We start from the raw sequence: 22500 nt of genomic DNA, 5'->3' as shown, positions 1-22500 counted from the left end.
ATAGTTCACACTTGTACACTGCATAGTTATATAGTGCATACTTGTACATTGCATACTTATATAGTGCACACTTGTACACTGCATACTTATATAGTGCACAATTCTATAATGCATATTTGCATACTGCATACTTGTACACTGCATACTTATATAGTTCACACTTGTACACTGCATACCTGTATAGTGTATACTCATACCTTGCATACTTATATAATGCACAGTTGTACACTGCATACTTATATAGTTCCCACTTGTACACTGCATACTTATATAGTGCACACTTGTACACTGCATACTTATATAGTGCATACTCGTACACTGCATACTTATATAGTGCACATGTCTATAATGCTTCTATAATACTTCTATAATGCACATTTGCATACTTGTACACTGCATACTTATATAGTTCACACTTGTACACTGCATACTTGTACACTGCATACTTATATAGTTCACACTTGTACACTGCATACTTGTACACTGCATACTTTTATAGTGCACACTTGTACACTGCATACTTGTACACTGCATACTTTTATAGTGCATACTTTTACACTGCATACTTGTACACTGCATACTTTTATAGTGCATACTTTTACACTGCATACTTATATAGTGCATACTTATATAGTGGATACTTTTATAGTGCATACTTGTACACTGCATACTTATACAGTGCATACTTGTACACTGCATACTTATATAGTTCTTACTTCTATAATGCATATTTGCATACTGCATACTTGTACACTGCATGCCTGTATAGTGCACACTTGTACACTGCATACTTATATAGTGCATACTTGTACACTGCGTACCTGTATAGTGCACACTTTTACAGTGCTTGTACACTGCACACTCATATAGTGCATACTTTTATAATGCATATTTGCATAATGCATACTTGTACCCTGCATACTTGTCCACTGAATACTTGTGCACTTTTACACTGCATACCAGTATAGTACACACTTTTACACTGCATACTTGTACCCTGTGTGCTTGTATAGTGCATACTTGTCCACTATATACTTTTATGCTGCATACTTGTACACTTCATAATTGTAAAATGCATATTTGTTGACTACATAATTCTACATGCTTTTAATACTGTTTTTTTTTGCATACATGTATACTACATACTGTACAGTGTAAATGTAGAGAGCATGCTTGTTAACTTGTACAGTTCATACTGCATACTTATATAGTGCACACTTTTACACTGCGTACTTGAATACAGCATGTTTATATAATGCATAGTTTTACTTCGTGCTGCATATTTGTATCATGTTTATTGCACACTTTATCACTACACCTTTCACTGACGCTCTATTCAATACACTGTGCACTGTGTAAAATATGCATATACTGTATTTATATAGTACTTTCAAGTATTACAAATATTTATATACTTGCATACTCCAGCAGAGTATTCATGCATGCTCTATATTACTCATCATAGTATTATGTAGTAGTACTAGTGCACTACACGATCACGTGACTACTCGGCAGCCGGGAGCCGCGTTACCTTTCAGTCTGGAAGAGCAGTATTTGTTTTCTCTCCCTCACTGAGTCATTTTTGGATGGAGCTCCTGCTCGGGTTCTCTCTCTCTCTCTCTCTCTCTCTCTCTCTCTCTCTCCCTGTCACTTTCTCCTCTCTGTTATATTAAGCTCAACTTCTTAATCTCTCCACCTCACTCTCTCTCCCTGCACTCTTTCAGCAGTGACAGTGTTTGAAAGTGACTGCGTCATTATTTTACTGTTAATGTCAACACTGCTGTGCATGCACTAACTCTGATCTTCCCCCACCCGACCCCACCACCAAGCACACACACACACACACACACACACACACACACACACACACACACACACACTAGACCCTCATGCGCAGAGATTATGTTCAGTTGCCTTGCAGCCCGACGACGCCATCAAACAATGAATAACAGCCCCACGCCGGCGCTCACTCCACGTGCAGCCTCGTAAATCAAACATGCACTCTCTGAGACATTCTGTTTCATGCCCATGCAACTTTCCTCACACACACACACACACACACACACACACACACACACACACACACACACTGAGTCAACAAGTTTTAAATGTAGACTGTACACTCTTTCAGATATTTGCACAAATATTCCAAAGAGATATGTAATGACACTCACACGCACAAACACACACATATCACTGTACACATGGGCCTCTGTCTTAAATCACCCAATACTCACTACATTCTTGCACTAGACACTATGTAATTGACTGTCGGAAATGTTTGTAGTATGTAGAGTAGGGGGTGAATGCTGAGCACAAAATCTGTCTGGTGGTCCAGTACAACATTTGTGTATAATTAATGCACGTGATTAGAGTCATCTAAACCTGACTGGTGCGTTACAGGATTTTTACTGTTCCTGAAGAGGAACCTGTGTCATAACACAGAACTCTGACTTTATCTTTTACTTTAACTTTTCATTTACATTTAGGAACTTTCATTTTTACATGAACTTCTACTTTAACCTTTACTTTGTGCAAGTTTGTGCATGTTACATAGAAAATGTTCTCAGAAAATTTTAAGTTTTATGGGAAATTGAGAATGTTGTGTGAGCAACACTTTTAATACATCACACATTTTCAGAACATTGCAGAAACACTGTTTTTGTTCAGTACGCTTTCAGAACTTAATACGGTACTGAATGTTCAGATAATGTTCAGTTAGGTCCGGGGGGGGGGGGGGGGGGGGGTGTTGCTTATGCTATCGCTTGACAAATGATATGTTCTGGGAACTACTAACCCAGCTACTGATTTTCACTCAGCAGATATATCTGATGGTTTCTGTGAGGTCTGAGAGATTGTTTATGAACATTAACAGAATCAGTTCTCTCATTTAAAATTGTAACTAGTAACAATAGACCTGATTTATCAGTCTTTTACAGTTTAAATGATTTTGTGGCCAGACCAAACAAGATTTGCAAAACGTTCCAGTTTTCTTTGTACTCACATCTGTATGTTGAATAACTCCAATCATGCAGTTACCAAGCACATTTACTACACAGCTGATTTACATTTAGCCACACCCACAAAACTCCATAAAAGGCAAATCTCACCAACAGCTGATAACGAGTGAGTAAATGGTGAAAGAGCGCCTCCTAATCACAGCGTGCACTAAATCTTCCAGTAATGAAGCTCAGCCACTGCAGTGCGTTGGCTAACATAGATCATAACCATAACTTCTCCTCCTTATAGGGCGCCATTATATTTGTCCTAATTGAAAGGCTAATCTCTAATATGTCATTAATATGAAGTGACTGAGTTTCACAAAATGTTCATTAAGTTGGATTGTAACTGAGATAAAGAAATGTTTTAACTTGACAGTATAATCCGTGTATAAATAAAATCACAGTAACTCATCGACACGTATACGATTTGAAGGCTCGCATAAGTTATTCTCCTTATATGGAAAGTTACATAAACTCAGGAGTGAAATGTAGGATGTGAACGTTTTTACAAACTAAATTGATTTTCAGAAACACTCCTATGAACAATTTACATTTAGCTCATATACAGTGTGATAAATGAGGCCCAGTGTCTGAGAAACCCACTGCTATCTCCATCAACATCAACGTCTGGTAAAACATTACTGAACACTGTGATAACACACACACACACACACACACACACACACACACACACACACACACACACTATATCCACTTGATCAGAGAGATTTTATTGCTAAACTGTGTCTCCAAGGCATTTCACACGGATAGCTTTGTGCTCTGGTTTGGCTTTACTTCTGTCTCTACACGCAACACAAGTTACAACAATAAATAAACATGACACATTCTGTTTACTAAAATACTATTTGTTTTTTTTTTTTTTCAACAACAAAATATTTAATTCACTCTTAAAATATAGAATTTCATCCTTAATGTTCCATTTCATAATCATTCTTGTTATTACTATTATCATAATTATTATTATTACTGATTATTAATAGGATATAAAAGCTGTAGCATGGCAGTGAGTCAGTCAGTTAAAGCACTTCCGGGACAAGAGCACTTCCGGAAAAGTTCTCCTCTGTGCGCGTGGTCCTGCTCATTTAACACAACAACAACAATAACAACAACAACAAAATAATAATTAACAATAACAATAATAGCTGCATCCTTTCCTTCTGTTTTCTTTTAAATATGTACAGGTATATTATTATTTCTTTTTTAAATCAAAATGCTATATATAAAAAAATAGATTCGCTATATGGCGCCTTACACAAACACACACACACACACACACACACACACACACACACACACACACAATTTTCAGTTCGCGAGAACACAGTGCAACAATAAAATTATTATTACTATAATTATTATAATTACTATTGTTTATTGTTTGTTATCAGAAGAGCACACGTCAGTCCGTGCATCTTCACAGAGGTGTCGCGTGAACGCACCCACACGCACGCGCGCATTTTCTCGTACATTCTCTTTCTCTCATATTATTGAATCATTTCTCTCTCTCTCTTTCGCTCACACACACACACACACACATATACAGCGCGCGGACTCAGCAGGAGCACTTGCACTCAGAGATGATGGGGTAGTGCACGGGGATCCACGTGCAGTATTTCTGGGGCATGAAGCCCTGGCAGTACCAGCGCAGGAACGTCTTGGTGACGGACTTGGCCGGTTTGCAGAACATACCCTCGGGTAGTGAACACGAGCGCTCGCTGAAGCAGTGCCCCTCTTTGATGTAGCGCGGCCAGAAGCGCACGCCGAGGTCCTTCCACACGTGGACGACGGGGCAGTGCGTGTGCGTCCACAGCCACTGCAGGAACTTTCGCCGCGCCTTCTTGCCCATCTTCACGCGGAGCCCGTATGGCGTCTGCGTGAGGTCCAACCTCCTGATCTCGGCCGGCATGGCGCCGCTGGGCGCGTGAGCGTACGCGGAGGAACCCGGGCTCGCGGTGGTGGTGTTCATGACGAGCAGCTGCGCGGGCGCGCTCACGGACATGAAGTCGCCGTCGAAGCCGCTGCCCAGCTTCTTACGCAGCGCGCGCTCGGACAGGTCCTGCTCGCGCGGGTCGTACTCCGGGTCCGGGTCCTCTTTCAGGTCCGGTACGGGCAGGTGCTCGCTCGGCGAAGGGCGAACCCTCAGGTAACGTTGAGCGGCGTCGGCGCCGCGGCGCGCGCACACCAGCAGCACGAGTGTCAGCAACGCGCACACAAGTAGCAGCGCGCGGGATAGTCGCATGGCGATTAAATATCAGTAATGAAGAAGAAGAAGAAGAAGAAGAAGAAAAGAAGAAGGAGGAGAAGTGGGAGGGGGTGAATTAATAACGTACGCTCCCAGATCCGCGCGCGCGCAGCATAAATAGTAGTCCAAGCGGGACGACAGTTTACTTCTAAACAGCGGCGCGGTTTGAATGACCTGGAACCGGAGTTGCATGGAACGCGCGTGCACTCTCTCTCTCTCTCTCTCTCTCTCTCTCTCTCTCTCTCTGATCTTCTCTCTCACGCTCTTTCTTCTCCTCTTCCTCACTCTCTCTCTCTAGTTCTCTTCGAGCTCGGAACAAGTTTCCCAAAAATGAAAAAAGTTAAGTAATCCTCAAACAAAGTTTAAACCCGTCTCGTCTCGTGCAGCCTCCTTTCGCCGTCAGCCTCCTCCTCCTGTGCGCGCGAGTCTCCCTCAGTTCAATCGGTCACCATAGCGACATGGGCGACACTCTCTCTCTCTCTCTGTCTCTCGGTGACAGTCTGCGCGCGACATGGGACGGAGACTTCCCACCCGCGTGCGTTGCGTGCACAGGGAGACCCGGATGTGTCTCCTCTCCGGTGCGTTTTTAAATGTCACGAGGAAGAGAGAGAGAGAGAGTCGGCGTTTATTTTTACTCTCTCTCTCTCTCTCTCTCTCGGCTCCAGTCGGTCCCGCCGCCGCGGCGCTGCCCCCCGGTCCGGTTCCTCCTCCTTCCACCCAAGCGCGAGCAGCTTTTTTAGAGAATTTCACCAGCAGCTCCTTCGCTAAAGTCTAAAAGAGATGCGTATCCAAGGTTTTCTTTTTAAGACACTAGATTCCGTTGGTATGTCCGCCGCGTGCTGAACCAACTCTCCTCTCACGAGCTCTGCGTGGACATCATGTCATGTCATTTCACCCCGCGTGGGATTTCCTGAACGGGTTTCTTTCTATATTTATTTTTGCTGTTTAAATCCCCGGTGCATTCGTATCTTTAAGTTTCTGACTCTGTCGTTGTGTACATAGCGTGTCGCCAAGTTTGTACCTCCTCTCGGTCCGCGTGCACTTACACTTGACGAGCGCGTGAGTGAGTTAACGGCAGGTCGCGCGGACCTCTCGCTCTGTGCAGCAGGAGCGCGCGCAGTGTGTTTGTGCAGAGATCTCCGCTTTCTACTCAAGTTAAATATCCCCCTCTATATCCCCCCTCCCGTCAGCGGAGCCAACCCACCATCACACACACACACACACACACACACACACACTTGACAATCTTGGGATTTTCCATATCTTGCACATTCCAGGTCATTAATGAGAAACTTTACGCCGCTGTTTTTTCTATATTGTCACCGCAACCGCGAGACTCGACATCATTTATCCATCGTGTGTGTGTGTATGATGCAGCTTGGAGGTGATAAGAGCACGCACAGAAATCTCCTCATCACGTCATAACAGCGGGAATACCACGGCATTCGCGCGTGCGAGATAGAACCACTCGGAACCATGCCCGGGTGTTCCCACTCAGGTTTCGTTTCGCGCGCTCAAAGTTCTTCACCGGAGGACTCCAGTAGCGGTGTTGTCACGTGGTTCCGTGACGTAGCCCAAGGACGAGACGGGACAGCTTCAACTGACTCCGTGCGTAGTCCATATAGTAACTGTACTGAAACGGTGTGTGTGTGTGTGTGAGAGAGAGAGAGAGAGAGAGAGAGAGAGAGAGAGAGAATGAGAATGAGAGGAAGCTCGGTGTGTTACTGCGCTACAGCCGCCAGAGGGCGCGACAACCGGCGTGAGATTAATTCTGCTTTAACGCTACTACAATACACTGTAATGATAAAAAAAAAAAATCCCGTAAAAAGCCATAAAGTCACGAACTGAATTAAAATAAATTTAAATGTAAATGAAACAAAGTGGTTTACACGTAATTTTTCACTTTTGAATTTGTTTTGTTGTCATTAAGACATTTGCAGTGCATCAAAGTGTCAGTGTCTTTAAATATTCTCAGTACGAAACCAAAACAGTGAATAAACTCATTTGTATATTCAATATATTAATATAAAACACAGACTTTTATCAATATAGGCAGCATTTTATTTGATAAATTATATTTTATTTTACATAAATAAAAGAAAAAAGTTTTACTTGAACAGAAACTGTCTCTTTAAAAATCAAACAGGAAATACTTCTTGATCCATTTCCTGTATAAAGGTCAATCTGAGAACAATCCTTTTAATTGAAATTGTTCTGTGTTATCTGTGTCAGCAGTGTTACACATTTCAGAAACACAAATCATTTATTATCAGTTAATCCCATATCACAATTATTTATTCAGTTTAAAGTCTTCTGTGACCCTGAAACTAAACATAGCTGCCCCATTTTGGGCAATAGTGTCAGTGTTGTTGCTGCTGTTTGCAGTAACTCCACTGACACCACAGTTACACCACTAAAACATTTCCACTGTGATACTGCGGACGTTGTTTTAGTGTAAGTTCCCAATGTAAATAGATATTTCATGAGAATTATAACAGTGTTGTAAATTTTTGTCAGGTAAAATTAAGCAGTGCTGAAATGCACCGTATATACAGACACACACTCGACTCACAGGGAAGAACATCTAGAAAGAAGACCTCAAACATACACAAAATAGAGTCAGGAAGAAAAATGATTTTGCAAAGAAATAAAAATAAAAGTTCAGACCATTAGAAAGCAAATAAAAATTGGTTTGTTAAAAAACACAACTGATCAAATCAAACAGTTTACAATCAAATGTACAAATGATAAGAAATAGTTGAGTAACAAATCAGAATCAAGGCACAGCTATACAATTCAATATTTAGATTATCAAAATTTTAAAATCATAAAGATTTAATTTCTTCTAAATCTTCAGTGGTGCTTGAAAGTTTGTGAAAATTTTCTACATTTCAGCATAAATGTGACCTAAAACATCATCAGATTTTCACACAAGTCCTAAAAGTAGACAAAGAGAACCCGATGAAACACATGAGGCAACAAGATTGTACTTGCTCTATTTATTGAGGAAAATTATCCAATATTACATATCTATGAGTGAGTGGCAAAGTATGATGCTTTCAGGAGATATCTGGTGAGACCCTTTTGTCTGAACGGTAACTGTTGATCAGTCCTGCACATCAGGTCACATAGGGTCCATGAACCCAGCATGATCCAAGGAATCTAGGCACACCTGGCACTGAAATTTTGGCCACATGGTTCAAACATTATGGGCATAAACAAAAAAACTTTGACCTGTTGGACCTGTTGCAGCTTTGGGAGCTTGGGGCCCAGATTTGGTGGATTTGTAGCTGAATTTGTCCTGAAGATTTGTGCCAAATTTCACAACTTTTTACCACACGGTTCTATGGGCTGCCATAGACACCCTAGCCATAATAGTAATAATAATAATAATAATAATAATAATAATAATAATAATAATAATAATTATAATACACAGAATCTGTAGAAAAACAATAGGAGTCTTGCAGCATTGCTGCTTGGCCCCTAATAATAAGAAAAGGTAAAATAACAATAAGGTGTCTAGGCATTATTTGTTAGGGTGGCCCCCTAATAAACATAATTGTTTACTCTCATTACACATGTTTCAGAACACTTCACATTGTGCATATGATCATTTGAAGCAACAAAAAGCAATATGATCAAATACAGTGTTCAGTTAAAGAAAACACATTATTATTAATAATATTCACAGTAAACAATTCTTTCACCATGCAGTGTAACAGTTTGTTAACAGTAGGCTTTGGTTGCTAAGCAAAATGACACGTAAAGATGAATATATTTTATGGACAGAATAATGGATGTAATGTAACAGTTTTATTGGTTTAAAACCTGGTAAACTAATACAAAATTCAGTTATGTGACGCATCACAGGTGTATGTATATATTGAGGATTTTAAAACAACTTCGAACATGGTTTAGCCAATCTGATTTGAAAACCAATACTCTACATTTTATTATATATATATATATATATATATATATATATATATATATATATATATATATATATATATATATATATATATATATATATAATAGCAGTTATAGTCTCCGTGTCTATGGTTAAAATACTGGAAGTTAACATTAGGGTATAAAGAGACAAACTATTCATGCACTAACACAAAACAGGTGAACACAATAGGGCAACAAACCAATGACAGGACAAGGGTGGAGACAGGACTAGAACCAGAGGAAGAATAGTTTGGTTTATTTTCTTTATATGGGGAACAATTTTATTGTTTTATTTTAATTGATTTTAGTCTGTTATGCAGTCCTAAAGTTTCTGTGATTTATTCATTCATATGAAATGCTAGTTTATATTTTCCAAACAGGTTTATAGTTTTGGAGTTTGGTATTTTGGTGTAAATGTAGTGTAGAGAGTGTTCATGGTTATAGAAGCAGCATTTCAGAACGCTCATAGTACAAGAAGAAATGTGTTTGACAGCAGAGACACTTATTCAAGAAATACGTGTAACGTGTAAGAAACAAGGAAAATCTGTCAAATAGATTTGTTCATTTCTGCCACTTTTACTTCCGTCTTTCTGAAACTCTACTTCATGTCTTACACATTTCTTAAAACTCAACACACAATTTGCAAATATGATTTAGAGCAGTGTGTGTGTGTGTGTGTGTGTGTGTGTGTGTGTGTGTCCTGCTGCTGGACTTTTGTTCTTGTCTCCTCCCCGGGTCTCCCTGTTTCTTTTCTTCCTTCGTTATTTTTCAATGGACACTCTGTGTGCAGAGACAGAACGTCTGCCTCTCTCTCTCTCTCTCTCTCTCTCTCTCTCTCTCTCTTTCTCTCTTAGGGGTGTAAAAAATACTGAGAAATTATACTTAAGTGAAATTATAGATAATATATCTATATTGTGACTCAATTAAATGAATGTAAAAAATGTACTCAAGTGAAAGTAACAAAGTTCTACTTTAAAATTTACTGAAATATTAAAAAGAAAAAAAAGAAAAGTTTTTAACTGATGAAATTAACATCATGTTTTCGTGTGAAAAGTACATTTAATTAATGAATTATCTAAATCTAGTACTTAATGATTTTCATTTTAAAGCAACTGCACCATTTTGCCTGAAAACATCATGTAAGTTTGCTGCTCATATTCATGACTAACGCTACATTGTTTACTAATGAAATAATGATGTAATAATAATAATGTAAACAATATTTACAGTTTACCTGGAATTTGACCTGCTGCCTACCCAAGTAAATTAACTACTGGACTCGATGCTAGTCTATCCTGGCATTAGCAAAGAAAACAGGGTAGCTGACATCAAATTAGTGAAATTTACCTCAACATGATTTTTTAGATTAGATGGAGATCATTCCTTCTAGGGAGGTAAAGGAGACGCCTTGTTTAATACGAGTTACTGGTGCAGGGCCAGGTGCGCTCATCCTCATCCTCATGTTCCACACTGCAGTCTGGTGGATTATCCATCTTCACATGGATAGCTACAGCACTAACTACACTGTGTAACAAGAGCATGTCAGAGCTGATGACCTGCCGCGATCCTTCACCTGGGTCTGTGTGACTGATGTACTGCGTAGCGTCACTGTGTGGATGAGAGAAGACACCGTCGAGATTTGTGTGAAGGTGTAAATAAAAACGTAAGGAGTAAAAAGTAAGTTTTGTTCTTGAACATGTAATAAAGTAAGAATACAAGTGTTCAATTTCAATTTATACCCAAGTAAAGTATAAATGCATCAAAATAATGCTTAAAGATAGTAACAAAGAACAATTACTCAAGTAGTTTCCACCCCTGCTGTCCCTGTCTGTCTGTCTCTCTGTCGTTCTCTCTGACCCCTGACTGTGGGAGTGTGTGAAAAACATCCTAGCCTTGTAAGTCCTCTTGTTCTACACAGCCAATTTCCCCTCTCTCTCTCACACACACACACACACACAGCCTCGTTAGTGAGGACCACCCTGAACCAGCCCTGATAGTCTCTCTCACACTCACACATTAATATAATTTAATTAAAAGTAAGGTTTATTTTCAGTATTTTTTCCTATAGGGTTAAGATTTATTCTGACATTGTTTTACGTGATATAGTTGTAATTACTCTACACTGAAATCTATTTCTCTCTTTGCATTTTTCTCAGAAGTAAAGTTCTGACCACATTTACAGTGCGTATTGCAGTTCCAGTGAAAGAGCAGTGCTTACCTCTACATGTATAACCCCATCTACTGAAGTATAAACCTCACTGCTGAAATGTGCAGAATGATCGTTTTACTGACAGGAAATGAGTCCTTATTGTGATTCTGAGCTTCATCCACGTCAGTCTCTGAGCAGGTGATCACCTGATGACGTCACGGCATTTAAACACGAGCCTCATCATCGTCTCTTCACTCCACTGATCTCTGATCACGCTAACATCGATGGGGAAATAATCCCTGAATCAGTCACTCTGTTATTCTTATTAAACTCTTTTTATCCAAGCGTTTAAACATGTGAACACGTGTGCCTGTCGTCTGTACAGAGTGTGTAAGCGCTCTTTTCTGTTTTGATGATGTCGTGATGGAGCTGATTACAAACTGAATTAATTCCCCCTCGCTGTGGTGTGTATCTCTCCAAAAACCTGATCAAATTGTAATTTACACATCTTTCGGCAGAGTTTTTACCCAGTGTGATCTCTGCAGATGTCAAGGAAAGGTTAGAAAATAACTCAAATAAAACGTTTCCTCATCATTTCTGTTCAAATATATTTATGTTTTCTTAAAGTACAGATGTCAAATATTATATATATATTATGGGCAGATAGAACTCAATTTTGACAGAGAGAGAGACAGTAGAGAGAGAGACAGGAGAGAGAGAGAGTGACAGAAAGAGAGCGACAGGAGAGAGAGAGAGAGAGAGAGACAGCACAGAGAGAGAGACATTCTGTCTCTGCACATAGTGTCCATTATAAAATAACAAATGAAGAAAAGAAACCAGTAGAACCAGGGAGGAGACAGGGACAAAAGTCCAGCAGCACACACACACACACACACACACACACACACACACACACACACACTCACACACACACTTGATGGAAAGCTGTCTCTCTCTCTCTCTCTCTGTAACAGACAGCAGACGTCTGAGCTTGATTAATGCTGAATATCTGAAAAGTTTTAATTCTCCTAAACATTTACAAAGTGTTCACTAAAAACATGTGATTTAGTATTTACAGATTATTATTATTATTATTATTATTATTATTATTATTCAGCATGATTCAGAACTTCACTGAACATTTTTTAAACATTTTCAGCCTCAAAGTGAATGTTATCATTCTGGTTCCAATTAAATTATCTTTCCACCAGAGAGAGAGAGAGAGAGAGAGAGAGAGAGAGAGAGAGAGAGAGTGTATTGTTCGAGGGAATGTTATTTATGAGTGGCTGTAGTATGATGTCATCGTGTGCAGTAGGGGGGAGGCGGAGTCACACAGTGTGATTGATAGGTCTGACTACGACCCCTTTCAGTGGAACACCATGGGAAAACTTCCTTTTTGTGTGTGTGTGTGTGTGTGTGTGTGTGTGTGTGTATGTGTGTGTGTGTGTCTGTGTGTGTGTGTGTGTCTGAGAGAGAGAATTGACAGAGGATTGAGGAACAAATCAGACCTGTGCACGGGAACTCAAGACAAAAGGATGGGGAGATGGAGAGAACAGGGGAAAATAAAAAGGATAGGAAAAGGGGAAGTGAAAGGAAAGGAAGGGTTAGGAGAGGAAATGAATAGAAATGAAAGAAAAAAGTCAAAAGTATTAAGAAATCTGTCCTGCAGAAACAGAGAGAGAGAGAAAGAGAGCGAGAAAGAGAGAGAGAGAGGTCTTTGGTATAATGACCACTGGCTGTGTTCCAGATTCCCAAATCTGACAAAAGAGTTGTTGTTACTCAATGAACCTGTCACTGTGTGTGTGTCTGTGTGTGTCTGTGTGTGTCTGTGTGTGTGTGTGTGTGTCTCGAGGTTTCTCACACACACCACAGTGTCTCCCTCTGTAACGTCTCTCTCTGTAATGTCTCTCTTCCCCCATCTCTCTGTAACGTGTCTCTCTCTCCCTGTCTCTCTCTGTAACGGTTCTTTCTCTCTCTCCCCGTCTCTCTGTAATGTGTCTCTCTACCTGTCTCACTCTGTAATATGTCTCTCTCCCCAATCTCTCTCTTTACCTTGTCTCTCTCTCTTTGTAATGTGTCTCTCTTTTCCTGTCTCACTCTGCAGTGTGTCTCTCTTCCTGTCTTGATCTCCCGGTCTCTCTCTGTAATGTACACTCCTGCTAATCTCACTACATATATATGTGTGTGTGTGTGTGTGTGTGCGCATGTGTGTGTTTGTGTGTGTGTGTGCTTGTGTGTGTGTGTGTGTGCTTGTGTGTGTGCGCACACATGTGTGTGTGTGTGTGCGCATGTGTGTGCGCATGTGTGTGTGTGTGCGTGTGTGTGTGTGTGCATGCGTCTGTGTGTGTGTGCGTGTGTGTGTGTGTGTGTGTGTGTGTGTGTGTTCAGAACAGACATGCTGTTCTAGTTTCAGTGTGAAATTCCTCTTTGCAATGAGAGGATGCAGGACAGGACAAAGCTTGTGTGTGTGTGTGTGTGTGTGTGTGTTCAATACACTGAGATTACATGTTTATTGACTTCCAGCTGTAAGATAATCGATAGAGACGGATGACCCTCAGGACAAAATAACGACAGAACTTTACAGAGTCAAGAAGACATTTAGTGTTTTTTTTCATTATCGCTTATGTTCAAAAGTTTGTGCCCCTCTTTCTGATTGTGGTATAAGTATTCCACAATAACATGTATGTCCACTCTTTACCTTTGCACTCATTTTTAACCTTTTAAAATTGCAAAAAATATGTTCGTCTGTTTTGGTTTTTTGTTTTGTGTGAAAAAATACTGAGGCGTATTTTTCTCTTTTAGATTGAGAACGTTGGGAAAATAAACTTTTGCTCTTGATCGATAGACACTAGGGATATAAAAGAATATGAATACAATTTTTTGGATTGAACAGATAATGCATTCTAAACAAATTCAGATACAAACAATAGGCATTTAGCCTCAGATTAGCTGTGTGCATCAGGATCCCACAGGACAAAACAAAATTGTGCGAGCATGAAGTTTTTACTTGTGGAGCTCAGAGAACAGCTGTTGTGGAACTCTGTGGGAAAGGTTGCCTGCAAAATGACTTAAAACCCCAAATGGCCAAAATGTTTGGGACAAGGAAAAGATGTCTACTACTACTACTACTACTACTACTACTACTACTACTACTACTACTACTACTACTAATAATAATAATAATAATAATAATAATAATAATAATACTTGTTTGTAGCCGATGTGATGACAGCATTATCAGGACTTCAGATGATGTTAAGTCTGTGTGTGTGTGTGTACTTCCTTGAAGAAAATAAAAGAAGCACAAGGTTTTTGGATGCTGAGGTTGAGATTACGGTAAAACATCGCTCATAGTAAACTCCTGATTCTTATCATAATAAATGCGTATGTGTGTGTAGTCTTTAGTTTCACTCCCTAGCTGTCTGCGTGTAAGATGAATTTTTTTGTTGTACCAATGTCTCATATTAAGATGTATTAAAAAGTAATTCCAACAAAGCACACACAAACACAGGCACACACAGATCCTCCCATCAGCTCCATCTCTCATCTGGTTTTGGACGTTCTCTGAGCTTCACCTTTGGATTTTGTTACGATAAACATTTAAATGTGTTTGATTTATTTGACAGGGGAGCACGGTGGCTTAGTGGTTAGCACGTTCACCTCACACCGCCAGGGTTGGGGGTTTGATTCCCACTGCTGCCCTGTGTGTGTGTGGAGTTTGCATGTTCTCCCCGTGTTGTGGGGGTTTCCTCCCCCAGTCCAAAGACATGCATGGTAGGCTGATTGGTATGCCCAAAGTGTCCGTAGTGTGTAAATGTGTATGTGATTGTGCCCTGCGATGGATCGGCACCCTGTCCAGGGTGTACCCCGCCCTGTGCCCCATGCTCCCTGGGATAGGCTCCAGGTTCCCTGTGACCCTGAAAGATACGTGGTGTAGAAAATGGATGGATTTATTGGACCATTTAATTGACATGGTAGTAACATTACAATAAATCTGACTGAGTTTAATTCTGAATAAAAAATTTTTTTCTTTTTAAACAATTTCAAAGAAATTGAAGGAGGTTATCTTATAAAATGTATCAGACCTGCCAGGTTTGAGATGGTGCAGTCCAGTCTCAAAATGAGAAGGGACTGAACAAACACCTAACTGGCCTCTGTGGTTAGAAATGGCCAGAACTGCCTGATGTTGCAGAGAAGAATCTGGCATGAGTGAGTCGTTATAGAGAAGTGAGAACAGAGACGGACAGGACTACTAAAAGGTTGTGTGCAGTGACAAATGGCGAGATATGAGAGTTGTCAAGGGAGATCAAAAGATCTTGACTTGGAGATGGATCTTCAGGGATGTACAGCAGCTTAAGCAGTTTTGATGGGATTTAGTTTCAGCTATTGAACTGTCTTCCATGATGAGATAGCTGTTGATCATGCTGAGAACTGTGGGTGTTGGAGGGAGGTAAAGAGAGGATAATTTGAGTGTTATCAAGATAGCAGTGCTATGAAAACCTTTGTGAGCTTATGTCCTCACTGAGAGAGCGGATATAGAGGATATATAGATAGTGATCCTGATTCCTTCTGCTCTCCGGACTCGTCTGATCCATCCTGATGTCTTACTTCTGGTTGGAATTCTCATCAGTTGGAAGTCACATGCTGCTGCTGAGGATGTCCCACATGGTGCAGCCTAAAGATCACTGAGATTACTGAGGATGGTTCCACTTAAACACCATAAAGATGGCTTTGGACCTCAGTTCATATGAACAGTTACAGTATCTCACACAAGTGAGTACACCCCTCACATTTTTGTAAATATTTGATGATATCTTTTCATGTGACAACACTGAAGAAATGACACTTTGCTACAGTGTAAAGTAGTGAGTGTACAGCTTGTGTAACAGTGTAAATTTGCTGTCCCCTCAAAATAACTCAACACACAGCCATTAATGTCTAAACCGCTGCCAACAAAAGTGAGTACACCCCTAAGTGAAAATGTCCAAATTGGGCCCAAAGTGTCAATATTTTGTTTGGCCACCATTATTTTCCAGCACTGCCTTAACCCTCTTGGGCATGGAGTTCACCAGAGCTTCACAGGTTCCACTGGAGTCCTCTTCCACTCCTTCATGATGACATCACGGAGCTGGTGGATGTTAGAGACCTTGTGCTCCTCCACCTTCCGTTTGAGGATGCCCCACAGATGCTCAATAGGGTTTAGGTCTGGAGACATGCTTGGCCAGTCCATCACCTTCACCCTCAGCTTCTTTAGCAAGGCAGTGGTCGTCTTGGAGTTGTGTTTGGGGTCGTTATCATGCTAGAATACTGCATACTGATCATGCTCTGCTTCAGTATGTCACAGTATATGTTGGCATTCATGGTTCCCTCAATGAACTGTAGCTCCCCAGTGCCGGCAGCACTCATGCAGCCCCAGACCATGACACTCCCACCACCATGCTTGACTGTAGGCAAGACACACTTGTCTTTGTACTCAGCACCTGGTTGCCGCCACACACGCTTGACACCATCTGAACCAAATAAGTTTATCTTGGTCTCATCAGACCACAGGACATGGTTCCAGTCATCCATGTCCTTAGTCTGCTTGTCTTCAGCAAACTGTTTGCGGGCTTTCCTGTGCATCATCTTTAGAAGAGGCTTCCTTCTGGGACAACAGCCATGCAGACCAATTTGATGCAGTGTGAGGCGTATGGTCTGAGCACTGACAGGCTGACCCCCCACCCCTTCAACCTCTGCAGCAATGCTGGCAGCACTCATACGTCTATTTCCCAAAGACAACCTCTGGATATGACGCTGAGCACGTGCACTCAACTTCTTTGGTCGACCATGGCGAGGCCTGTTCTGAGTGGAACCTGTCCTGTTAAACCGCTGTATGGTCTTGGCCACCGTGCTGCAGCTCAGTGTCAGGGTCTTGGTAATCTTCTTATAGCCTAGGCCATCTTTATGTAGAGCAACAATTCTTTTTTTCAGATCCTCAGAGAGTTCTTTGCCATGAGGTGCCATGTTGAACTTCCAGTGACCAGTATGAGGGAGTGTGAGAGCGATGACACCAAATTTAACACACCTGCTCCCCATTCACACCTGAGACCTTGTAACACTAACAAGTCACATGACACCGGGGAGGGAAAATGGCTAATTGGGCCCAATTTGGACATTTTCACTTAGGGGTGTACTCACTTTTGTTGCCAGCGGTTTAGACATTAATGGCTGTGTGTTGAGTTATTTTGAGGGGACAGCAAATTTACACTGTTACACAAGCTGTACACTCACTACTTTACATTGTAGCAAAGTGTCATTTCTTCAGTGTCGTCACATGAAAAGATATAATCAAATATTTACAAAACTGTGAGGGGTGTACTCACTTTTGTGAGATACTGTATGCTATGATAGCTTTAGCACTACAATTACCACAAACAGTTTTGCACTCAAGTCTCCATCAGTGAACAGTGGAGAAGTTCAACACAACAGACTTCATGTAGAAACTGTAATGAATTTCCTGGTTACACAACTGCACTATTTGAGCATGTAGTATTAGCACATTTATAGAAGGGGTGTATTTATTTATAATCGCACTATCCGGTGTCACCCAGATGAGGACGGGTTCCCTTTTGAGTCTGGTTCCTCTCAAGGTTTCTTCCTCATATCGTCTCAGGGAGTTTTTCCTCACCACCGTCTCCTCTGGCTGCTCATTAGTGATAAATTCATACATTTAAAATCTATATCCTGAATGTATATATTTCTGTAAAGCTGCTCTGGGACAATGTCCACTGTTAAACATGTTATACAGATAAAACTGAACTGAATTGAAATACTTAGTAAGGTTCTAGAATCCTCCAGGATAATTCTGGAATCTTCAGTGAGTGTGGTTCTAGATTCCTCAGTCAGTGTGGCTTCCATAATCCTTAACTTAACTCTAAAACACATGTTGTGGTTTGGTCGATTATACATGCTCAACTCTAGCAACTCTACAACCCTCAGTGTATTCATGACATAAATATTCTGAAGAGGAAAAACAAAATTAACAGAACAACAGCAGAAACACAGCAATGCACAAATACACGCAGAATACTTTCTTCTGACTCTGTGTGTGCATGTATGTGTGTGTCCTGCCTGGCCGGACATTAGTGTAACTATAGAACAAAGAACATCTCTCCATCCATCTGTTCTTTCATCAAAGCAATCATATTCCTCAACAATAGCTTTGTGTGTGTGTGTGTGTGTGTGTGTGTTATCTTTTGATGTTAGATTGTGCCAAATTTGGCTGTGACGGGGGTCACTGTGGCCCTGGCGATAGTGTTCAGAGAGACACACACACACACACACACACACACACTCAGCTGCTCTGGCTCATCTACTCCATCAAATGTGCTTCTAAGCCTCTCAGACATTCTCTCTCTCTCTCTCTCTCTCTCTCTCTCTCTCTCTCTCAGTGCATGCTGGGAAGTAGCTTTTTTGTGTGTGTAAATCCATTCCTATCACTTCGCCATGGCCCAAGGTGTGTGCCTGAGCCACAAATATCAGTTGAAGATGTTCTTCTTGCTGTTGGAAAGTTGGTTTTGAGAACATTGAGTCTGCCTCACGCATGAATAAAGCCAAATAAAGAAAAAGTAGTTGTTTTTCTTGTTGAAGAGAGTCCAGTTAACAAACTCATAGAGAACAGTCTCATAATTGTTTCAAACTGTCCACCCTTCATCCCTAATGAGAATTAATGCACTTTATTCAGGCAATTTATCCAGGATGTTAAAACCCAGCTCTAAAACATGACATACCATTTCAACAAGTATTCTGATCCACCAATGCAAATACTCGATATTTATTTTAAGGTTAAATATGAGAGAAAAGTGTTCATGGTGTTCAAAGTTTGTCAAATCTATCCAGAAAGCATAATAGCCAAAATAAAAGGAAATAACCATGCATCCTTCTCTTTTTTCCTCTTCATCACCTCTATGACATACTTAATATAAATGTTTAAAAGAAAGTGAGCTGTGTTATCTGAGATTATAGAGCAGAAAAGACTTCAGATTGTGTTCCTCCAGGAACCTCAGACCACTGAAATAGAATGGGAAATATGATGGAAAGATCAATGTACTTTTAGACATGGAACAAATTTTAGCACAGGGGTACCTTTAGGAACACCTTTTGCATATGGTCTATGAGTAAATGTTTTGTGAATACTAGAAGGAGTAAAGGGAAGACTACTGTTGGTTAAAGCAAACATCGAACCAGTCAACTTTATATTAGTAAATATCTAAACAATGGCAGAGAGTGTGCAGAGGAATTTGAAGAATTAAAAAAAACACTCTCAGACACTCCAGGTACTCCAGGTTTTTTCCCCAGTCCAAAGACATGCGCTTTGGCCTGATTGGCATTTCTAAATTGTGAGTGTTTGTGATTGTGCCCTGCGATGGGTTGGCACCGTGTCCCACGCTTGTCCAGGGTGTACCTCAAGTTCCCTGGGACAGGCTCCAGGCTCCCCACGACCCTGTGTAGGATAAGCCATACTGAAATGGATGGATAGATGGATGATATTGCATGGATGTGATAGGTAGTACATTTGGGTAAAAATGGTGTTAGTGCTCCAAGACTCAATAGTCTCAATAATGACTCAATAATGAGTTTTGTTGCAGTTATGAACTGTTGCATAAACCCCATGACTTTACATATCATAATTTAATTTCTGTTAATTTTAATATATAATTTACTGGCATTTTAATGTGAGGTTAATACAAAACTCTGAATTCTGTGAAAATTGTGTGCTTTTGGGCCCAATGGGAAAAAAAGCAAGTCCAAATTTAGGAATTTAAAACAGTAGTGGGAATTTGGAAAAACCCAGATTCAGCAATATACTGTACTGTATGAGTCACAGGTCGGATGGAAGGTGTAGACAACGGCATCGCACTGAAGTGTTGTATATCTGAAATGGCAGTATGACACAGAAGAGCCCGTATCCACAATAAACTGTATTATGGTGCCAGAGGAGGTAGGGGTATTGACAGTAACTTCATAACAGAGTTTCTTTGGTACTTCGGCAGAATTCTCTAAACACAGCATAGTGACGTCATTCACTTGCACTTCGTGCACATCACCGGTTGGGGCTGAACTGCACACTCGAGCAAAATGTCCTTTCTTATTGCACAAGTTAGAATGAACTTTTGCAGCAGGGCACTGTGGTGAGTTAGCTAGGTGTCTGTCTGAACCGCATCAGAAGCATGACTTACGAGCAGAAGCGCAGACAGGCTGAACTTGAATGATGATTCCCTCTCCTATAACGTGGTTTGACCTGTACCGCCTGAACTGGATCGTCTCTCTCTGCCGTCATTTTCTTTACTTGCTCATTTAATAGTGATGAAGAATGACGAATGCAGCTCTAGAACCCTTGGCACAGTTCTAGTAAACAGCTGTACAGTCCTCTATAGTATCTGAAACGATGAGTGTGGTTCTCAGTGCAGTTGAACATTTCTTAGGGAAACTCTAGAATATTAAGCAATTTTCAGTTAATTTGTTCCTAGAATCCTCAATGTAGTTCTACAATCCTCATGTGGTTCCATGCTGTTTAGTACAGTTCTACAATGCTCAGTGCAGTGCTGGACTCCTCGGTGCAGCTCTAGAACACTTATTGTGGCTTCAAATCCTCAGTGTGGTTCTAGAATGCTTGAAGTTGCTCTAGAATTCTCATTGTCATTCTAGGTACCTTAGTGATGTTCACAGAATTCACAACACAGTCCTAGAATCTACAGTGAGCAGTTACACAGTTCTCAGTGCAGTTCTAGATATTCCAGTAAGCACAGCTGTACTATCTGTACTAGCTGTACTAGTGTGTTTATGGAATAATTTATGCAGTTCTACACATCTTAGGGAAGTTCAGTGTGGTATGTGGAAACATCAGTGCACTTCCAAATATGGTTCCAAATTATTTATTGCAGTTTTGGACTCCTCTGTGCTTTTCTACAACCTTAAGTGTGTTTCAGGAATAATAAGTGTGGTTCTAGATTCCTCAGTGCAGTTCGAGGTTCTATGCTGTGAGGGTGAATTAGCAAAATGAAAAAATGTTCATGTGAGTTCTCTGATACACTGCACTGAGAGACAATATTCAATTAAATTCGATTCAATTCAGTTTTACTTGTATGCACTTTTAACAATGGATATTATCCTGTGAAGCTGCTTTGGTACATACAGCAGATTTTTAATGTAGGAATTTATCTCTAATGAGCAGCCAGAGGCGACGGTGGTGAACAAAAACTCCCTGAGACGATATGAGGAAGAAACCTTGAGAGGAACCAGACTCAAAAGGGAACTTTTTTCATCTGGGTGACAAAAGATAGTGCGATTATAAATAAATACACCCCTTCTAAAAATGTACTAATACTGCATGCTCAAATAGTGCAGTTGTGTAACCAGGAAATTCATTACAGTTTCTACAGGAAGTCTGTTGTGTTGAACTTCTCCACTGTTCACTGATGGAGACTCGAGTGTAGAACTGTTTGTGGTAATTGTAATGCTAAAGCTATCATAGCATAACTGTTCATATGAACTGAGGTCCAAAGCCATCTTCATGGTTTTTAAGTGGAACCATCCTCAGTAATCTCAATGATCTTTAGTCTGCACCATGTGGGACATCCTCAGCAGCAGCATGTGACTTCCAAATGATGAGAACTCCAACCAGAAGTAGAACATCAGGATGGATCAGGCAGGTCCGGAGAGCAAAAGGGGTCAGGTTCACTGGCATCTCAGGAGTATCATGTGTAGCTCGATAGAAAGAGAGAGAGAGAGAGAGAGAGAGAGAGAGAGAGAGAGAGAGAGAGAGATTATTAGGTATGCTTATTGCCCTGTAATGGTGAAGGACAATGTACTGTGTGTGAGGGAAAGCAGGGACTCCTGCAAGACTAGCTATGACATCATAACTAAAAGGGAGAACCAGAAGGGAACACAGACATGAGGACTCCCTGGGACATAATGCAGCCAGTCACTCCACCATCAACACACCTGGGTGAAGGTGTGAAAGTGGGGGGTGACAGCATCCAAACATCCCAGTTCACCTCAACACTATACCTGTGATCCTCTAGATCTGCTCCTTTTACTAAGAAAAAAACTATTCACAAAAAGCTTGAGTAAACAAATATGTTTTCAGCCTG

The 22500-nt window shown here is 40.7% G+C and overlaps 1 protein-coding gene across 1 annotated transcript; it reads right to left on the bottom strand.

Moving 5' to 3' along the window:
* Positions 1–3786: 3786 nt before the first annotated feature.
* nog2 (noggin 2) lies at positions 3787–7311 on the bottom strand. The gene has a single exon (XM_053638072.1). The coding sequence runs from the start codon at positions 5260–5262 to the stop codon at positions 4576–4578; it is 687 nt and encodes a 228-aa protein (XP_053494047.1). The 5' UTR covers positions 5263–7311; the 3' UTR covers positions 3787–4575.
* Positions 7312–22500: the final 15189 nt, after the last annotated feature.

Source organism: Ictalurus furcatus, chromosome 1, assembly GCF_023375685.1.
Source record: "Ictalurus furcatus strain D&B chromosome 1, Billie_1.0, whole genome shotgun sequence".
In the NCBI taxonomy this organism is placed as follows: Eukaryota; Metazoa; Chordata; class Actinopteri; order Siluriformes; family Ictaluridae; genus Ictalurus; species Ictalurus furcatus.
The sequence above is the reverse complement of the archived record's forward strand: the minus strand, read 5'-3'. Positions and strand labels throughout refer to the sequence as shown.

Excerpts from the sequence above, each read along its gene's own strand:
- nog2 (XM_053638072.1), bottom strand. The coding sequence starts at position 5,262 with ATGCGACTATCCCGCGCGCTGCTACTTGTGTGCGCGTTGCTGACACTC.